The sequence below is a fragment of the Tiliqua scincoides genome, chromosome 1, assembly GCF_035046505.1.
Source record: "Tiliqua scincoides isolate rTilSci1 chromosome 1, rTilSci1.hap2, whole genome shotgun sequence".
Classification (NCBI taxonomy): Eukaryota; Metazoa; Chordata; class Lepidosauria; order Squamata; family Scincidae; genus Tiliqua; species Tiliqua scincoides.
The window spans coordinates 190,149,370-190,156,998 of record NC_089821.1 but is presented as its reverse complement, the minus strand read 5'-3'; the positions used below and the strand labels follow the sequence as shown (position 1 = coordinate 190,156,998).

Here is a 7,629-nt window from a genome sequence, read left to right as displayed (position 1 = left end):
TCATCTAAAAGCAGGCAGTGAAGGGTCCAGGCGTGCTTCTTGTGCTAGTGTAGCACAGGTTAGGGCTGTGAGTTATGACATGACTATATGCATTAATACAGGTATTGCACTTTTGCCCAAATCTCTGCTATACAAGTTTTATTACTGATTATTTATGAAGACTGCTTATTTTTTAAAGTCCCTTCCCCGTAATAACGTATGCTGAGAAAATGTGGTTTAACCAATTAAATATTAAAATCATCAGTTCTCACCACATGAATAAATCATTTTCTTTTGCTGATCCAGTTTAGAGAACTCAGGTTTATGAAGAATGAATGAAATCCAGCCTTCTCAGTGGAGCAGTGACATCTCTAATGTAACTTGCAATGAAGAATATTATAATCATGGAATCAGTGCTGCAGAAACAATTGTCCTTCCTTCTCTAATTGGGATTATCTGTTCAACAGGATTAGTGGGCAATGTTCTCATTATGGTCACTATAATAAGGTATGGCATATGCTATAAAACTTTCATTCATGTAGACAGTCATTCATTTATTTTAAAGATTTATATCCCACCTTTCCAGAGCTCAATGTGGCTAATAAATTCATATTCAAAATACAAGCATCGCAAAACACCATATATAACAATAAAGCACAAGTCGTCAATAAAGTTCCAAAGAATCAGCAGGTACCCTGAGTGCCGCTAAGTGGGATATAAATTTCTTAAATAAATAAATAAAATACCCCATAAGTCATCATAGCACCTTAGAGCAGAATGCTGAGTGTCACAAATGTGCCAAAAGGCACATCTGCAGCACCTGGAGAGGAAGGGCTGCCAGTGCTGGGCCAACCACATGGAGGGCTGGCCAGCTTTCTAGCAGCACCACTGGCAGTAAGTTCCGCAGATACTCACCTATAAGTCAACCTCACAGATAAATCGAGAGCAGGTTTTGAGCCAAAAATCATGGAATTTTCTGTGACCCTCGGATAAGTCGGGGGTTAAATTTAGGGAGGTGTCTGACTATAGTTTTGTCTGATTTTACCTGAGGCCAGATCCTGAAAAATAACCTACCAGTAATTGTTACCTAAGAACTATACAATCTCTAATTTATTAAAAGCATAGTAAGTATTAAAAACACAGTATACATACATAGTATATATATTATGTATACCTAGCATATAGTAAAAACTGCTTTTAATACAGTCTCTAATTTATTAAAAACTATGATCTATCTCATAAATCAGGTGTCTCCAAACTTCTTGGCAGAAGGGCCACATCATTACAGATATTCTTCTTTGATAAAAACACATGGGAGTGAAAGAATCTGGAAAGAACACCTCTTGCCCAGGGAAGACACTGCACAGTGGGGAGATTTAGATGCACATGGGGTTTCATTTCATCAAGCGGGGAGTCAGATGGGGGGGAAGGGGAGTGAAAGAAACTGGAAAGCAGCACCTGATTTACTCAGATATAGACCCTCTTCAGGAGGAGGGGCAGCGGCGCCTCCTGGGGTCTTGTGTGGGGTTGTAGGATTCCTGGCAGCCTCACCTCTCGCCTGTCCAGTCCCCCCATTGCGTAAGGGGCTGGAGAAGCCCTGGGGGAGGCAGGGCAGAGGGGGGAGAGCTGCTGCACACACTCATTTAAGTCCTGCCTCCCGCGGAGGCAGGGAGCGGAGCAGGGGCATCCTGGCTGCCGTTGCTGCCACCAGACTGATGGAGGACAGGGAGCGTGCGGGGAGCAACCTGTGCTGCCCACTCCCGAGCACACGGCTGCGTCTGTGGCGGGCACGGAAGGAGGCACGCTGCCCCCACACCAGGGAGCATCTGGTGGGGAGCAGGCAGCACAGGACGCTCCCTGCACACTCCCTGCCCTCCATTGATCTGGTGACAGTGGGGGAGCACACAGCCAGCAGGCTGCTCCCCCACCGCCCTGCCTCCTCCAGGGCTTCTCTGGCTCCTTGTGCAGTGGGGGGACCAGTGGGGCAGAAGTGAGGCTGCCAGGAATCCCACAACTCCACAGAAGACCCTGGGAGGCGCCGCTACCCCTCCTCCTGCAGAGTCCCTCCCTGGCCCAGGCAGGATGCAGATGGCGCCCTTGGCCCCTCAGTCTGTCTGCAGGACTGTGCAGATAAGACGAGGGGGGCGATTCTCCCACCATTTCCAGGTGCAAATTTATCGCCTTATAGGCGAGTACCTATGGTAGTTTCAGGGCAGGGGAGTGGGTGGGACAGGCAGGGGGAGGACTGAGCAGAACCAGGACCAGGGCAGGAGTGGGTGGGACTAGCGGAGCTCTGCTCTGCTGGATCCTGAACTCTGTGTCAGGCCTAAAGATCCAACACAGAGTCTCTCAAGTCTGAGCCAGGAAAATAGCTGGCACAGACTTGAGAAGCCCCATTGCAGGCCTTGGTACTTTCTCCAAGGAAACCTCTGGTGGCCTCAGCAGTGCTGCTAGATGCAGCAGTAGCTGTTTTTGGAGCCACTGCAGCTAGTGGAGCTGCTAGCTTCGGGATTGGGCTGTCACCTGTCACCAACTTGAAATGGTTTAGGGAGATCTCAGAGATTTTTGCAGTGTAAACAAAGCCTCAGGCTATTTGCGTGTAAACACAAAACCAATGCATGAGAAACCTCTCCCAGTGCTGCTGTCAGCAGTTTCAGCAGGATAATAGCTTTGTGTAATGGGATTGTCAACAGATCTTCAGTCCAATTGAGAGAAGGGGGGGATTTATTATCTTAAAGAGAGGCACGAAGCAACTAGCCATTCCTAGCTGTTCCTTCTAGCTACAATTTGTGCTCCTAGTGCATTGCTTTGAAATTATTGTTAGCAAGGGCAAAGAGGGTTTTTCTGACATTATGTCACAGACAGCATCTTCACTCAATAGGCTCCTGAGCAAAGCACCTACACCTGCTGTCAGCCATAACTCACGTGCTTGAGTGACTGTGACACAAACAGTGATTTGCACCCCTGCAGTTCAAACAGCCTCCTAAAATCTGGCCATTGCGTCAGGCATGCCTAGCTTGTAAAAAAAAAACAAAAAAAACCTTGATGATGAGCAGCATCCCTAGCTCCTGTTAACTCCAAACAGAAACAGAGCAGGGAGGCTACTTGTCACATTTATGATAATTAAAAGAAAAGGGGGTAATGGAAGAGAGGTGAGCTGCTGGTGTTGCTGTCAGTATCCTGCCCTTCCTGTTCCCGTACCACTGCCCACCACGTACCATGGCAGCAAGGGGGCTCATGATCACTGAGAAAGATCCCCTCTTTGGAGCCCAAGGAGTCACGGATGCTGCCCACCCAGAGAGCAGCACCCTTTCTCCACAGAGTCCCACCCTGAGACTAGCTGAGGTAAGAAACAACTACGGTGGGAGGAAAGAATCCCTCTCTGCTATCAAAAAGACAACAAGTGTGATCCAGTGAAAGTTTTTTTTTTTTATTTTATTGAACTGCATCAAAGCTAGAGCAGCATCTGAAAAACAAACACACACAAAAAATGGGGTTGCCAGCCCTTTTGGGTGAAGTTTGGGTCACAGGCTGTGCAAATGCATATCTTGCATGTAAAAACCAAAGAATGTGATCATCATGTTGAGAAATGTATATTGAAACTATTCACGTTGGTAACGATTGTCCTATTTGTTTCTCCCTATTTGTTTCAGGTCAAGGAAGAAGTCCATTCCAGATATTTATATCTGCAATCTGGCTGTGGCTGATTTAGTTCACATCACTGGCATGCCCTTCCTTATCCACCAGTGGGCCCTGGGAGGAGAGTGGGTGTTTGGCAGCCCCCTGTGCACCATCATTACATCACTGGACACGTGCAACCAGTTTGCATGCAGTGCAATCATGACAGTGATGAGTTTGGATAGGTATCCAATTTGATTTAAAGCAATAGCATTTTTCTTACCTGTGTTTTGAAACAGATGTCTCACAAATGTGTCTGACGGCCCAGTCCTGTCCCTTGCCAGTGAACAGCGTGCAGCAGCCCCAGTACTGGGTCTGCTGTATGCTATGAGCTGGACGAGGACCATGGTGATACAGAGAGGTAAGGGTAAGTAAAAAAAAAAAGTTTACTTACCTACTCTGCTGTGCCATGGTTTCCATGGGCTCTCTTGTTAGTGCATGTCCAAGCTAACCCAAGGGGGTGTGGCAAGACCACGTGGGGGCACAGGATATCAGCACTGCTGTTGCCAGCAATCACCACACCCTCCATTCCCCAACACCTCTCCTGAAGGTCCAAATCTCTGCTCCAATCCTCCCCCTCTCCTACCCATCCTCCCCCTCCCTACCCACAGCTCACCCCCTGTGCCAACTCACCTCCTCCAGCAGTGGCTGGGGGTTCCAGTGGCGCGCACACTCAGTCACCAACCTAGATTAATCCTGGAACTGTCTCCCACACTTAATTTTTCATTTATGTTCTCTTTAAAGAAAGAAGAGAATGTTATAAAACTGGCTTAATAGCATCGTAAGAATGGTTGCAATGCCAAATGCAGCAACTCAAAAGGTAACAGGTATTACACAGCATAAACCTCCACTGTTGCCCCCTTCCTTTTTCTAAGTCCCAAAATACTGTACCACGGATTGTAGCATTACAGTTGCAACAGTTGAATTGGGAGATGTTTAATTTTTATAAAGGATGAGGCCTATCAACTTGCTTATTCCACTGTGTGTTATCTATTTAAACAGGTACTTAGCTCTCGTCCAACCATTCCGACTCACCAGCTTGAGAACAAGATCTAAGACAATTCAAGTCAATGTATGCCTCTGGGCAATCTCACTTATTCTTGCGTTTCCGGTATGGACTTACTCAAAAGTCATCACATTCAAAGATGGCTTGGAGAGTTGTGCATTTGACCTTACATCACCTGAAGAGGTACTTTGGTAAGCTTCTTAAATGCTTATCTGTGGCAAAGTGTCAACTTTATGGGTCTGCACTAGTCCACCAGAGCCCTTATTTACATCCACCTTCACCCCAAATGCTGATCATTTATTTCAAAATTTATAAAACTTCGGCCATACGAGTTGCCTTAGGGTCAATTCACATATTATGTTTTTAGAGGTACGCTTAAAAAAAACTTAATTGTATGCCTAGAAATATGAGATACATCATAGAAGTATCCTCATCAGAAACTCAAGTTTATGCTTAGTTTCCTGTTAAGAATATAGACAAGGCCAAACTGGACAAAATATTCTGAAATACCAGAAAGCATTTCTTTGAAACTGTGTCCTCTCCCCCCCCCCCCAATACCTGCTCTGTGTCAGAAGGGCATACTGGATCCTCCCCCCTTTTTCAACTGCCCCACCCCCTTCCTTTCCTCAGACTTACATCAGCTACTTAGCTAGCATGGATACGAGGAGATCCATGGGCAGCCAGAAGGCCTATGGATGGGTAAGTAAAAAAAGATATTTACTTAACTCTCATAGGCCTTCTGGAATTCCCCACCGCCACAGCATGTAGTATGCCCTCCATTGGTGTTCTGCATGCTATAGTGTGGTGGGGGATAGGATTGGGCTATTAGTTGTACAACTATATTCACACTTGTTGCTTTCTTCCTGTGAATTCCCCACAACTTATTCACATGTCAAAATATTGATCTGTCAATCTGTATCAGAACTGAAATGTGGAAGAAGGATTTTAATTCTTTGCATCTGCTATGGTTCTCATATGGGTTGCGTTCCTTTTTTGGGAGGTGGGAGGGAAGAGCAGATGCAGAGGTCTGATTCAGATCAGGACCATAGCAGGGACAAAGTCCTCCCCATTGGCACTGGATCCACCCCCTTCCTCAGCCTCTCTGCTCCCTGTTTCTCCCCCTTCCCTGCCCTGTTTTGCCCCCTCCCTGCTCCAACATGGCTGCTGATGGAGCACTGCACACAAAAGCCCAATCCCAGATAGGACTGGGCTGTCCGTCTGCAGAAGTGTTTATAGGAGCCGCACTATGTTGCAGGAACCAGTCTTAGAAGAGGTGTGAGAAATACCTCTTCTATCACAACCCTTGCTATATGCAGTTTTTATAAGTATTTCTATTTTTAAAATTTTTTAAACATTTTTAAATGCAGTGCTTGGCACCATTTTTATTTGATCAACTTTCAAAAAAATTTATTAATCCTAACCACTTAATTGAATCATTTTTGCAGCCATATTGCAAAGTTAACTGTCTGTGGGCTGTAACCAATGAAGATTTTGCAATTTGCTCCAAAGAGATTTTCATAGTTCCAAACCACTATTTTTGTTACTTATTACTGAAATATAATTGCTATAAGCATGTTAATGATGGTGCTGCTCTTTCTCTTACAGGTACACACTTTATCTGACCATAGCAACATTCTTTTTCCCCTTGCCACTGATCATGGTTTGCTACATTTTGATTTTGCGCTACACATGGGAACTTTATCAAGAGAATAAGCAAGCTGGATGGTAAAGCCTTGTTAATTCGTAACACAGACAAGTTTCATTATTAACCTCCAGGGGAGCGAAGAGCTTCTTTGCAATGATTCAAGTTCTGAGAGTCCTTTGCTCCCGTGGACCATATTCCTGGAACTAACAGCTCTTGAGTCACAGGCTGAGTCAGATATAATCTGACCAAAGGTGCAAGAAGACACCATGTAGCGCCTAACACTGCTAGCATTTAGGTCAGCTTGTTTTAGATCTCTAATATAACTTTTCAGATGTTAGTTATCACGTAAATGTAATTTTATATTGAATCTCTCAAAAGCGTAATGAAAAATGACTTGACTCTTATGATCTTATATTGTAATGCAACCTAAATCTTTCCTCCAACTGTCCTTGGACTTGGGTCTATTTGACTCTCCTTCTCTTCCCCCCCCCCCCCGCCTGCCTTTACTTTTGATATTAGGCTATAAATTCTAGCAAATAGAATTTTCAACCCTGAAGCAGGGTCTATCAGTCTTTCAACAGGGGTCAGTTGTGAACAACAATATTTTACAGCACTGTACTATTTTCAGCTCTAGTTGACAGAAACTGTTTCCGAAGTGACAGTCCGTTGTGGAAATTGTGTGCTATAACCCCTGAAAATCATTGTACATTCACCAAGCGACTGCACTTTCCTTTTGTGTTATTATGACTAGATGACGCAACCTGCTTCCTTCCTTCTGTTTTGCAGCTATAATACGGGCATTCCAAGGCAAAGGATCCTGAGGCTGACCAAGATGGTGCTGGCGCTGGTCGGAGTGTTTGTTCTAAGCGTTGCTCCATACCACGTCCTACAGCTTGTAAACCTTCAGATTGCTCAGCCGACACCAGCCTTCTACATCAGCTACTACTTCTCCATCTGCCTCAGTTATGCCAGTGGCAGCATCAACCCTTTTCTGTACATCCTGCTGAGTGGACACTTTCAGAAACGTCTCAGGCAATGCATGAGTGTCAAGGTGAAAACAGCAGAGCGTGAAGTCAACAACATTGAGACGACTCCAAAATCAAGCTTCTGAAAGGAGGGTCCATTTGGAGAACTGCCTATATGCTGATGATGTACGAGTATAATTTCATTTTTAATTGTCCTATATTCCCAGTTTCTCCTCCAGCAGGAATTAAACGGATACAGCATCTCTTTTGACAAATATCTGTAATCTGCAGCCATTTTTATTGTGCGTTTGTTTAAATTTAGATTTCCAGGAAAGCCCTGAAAAACACTGCAGTGC

The 7,629-nt window shown here is 45.0% G+C and overlaps 1 protein-coding gene across 1 annotated transcript; it reads left to right on the top strand.

The window, feature by feature from the left end:
* The first annotated feature begins 310 nt into the window (after nucleotides 1–310).
* Nucleotides 311–7,419, top strand: MCHR2 (melanin concentrating hormone receptor 2). Its single transcript, XM_066622724.1, has 5 exons — nucleotides 311–486; nucleotides 3,633–3,842; nucleotides 4,660–4,854; nucleotides 6,269–6,388; nucleotides 7,095–7,419. Exons 1-5 carry the CDS (start codon nucleotides 311–313, stop codon nucleotides 7,417–7,419), a joined length of 1,026 nt encoding a protein of 341 aa, XP_066478821.1.
* Nucleotides 7,420–7,629: the final 210 nt, after the last annotated feature.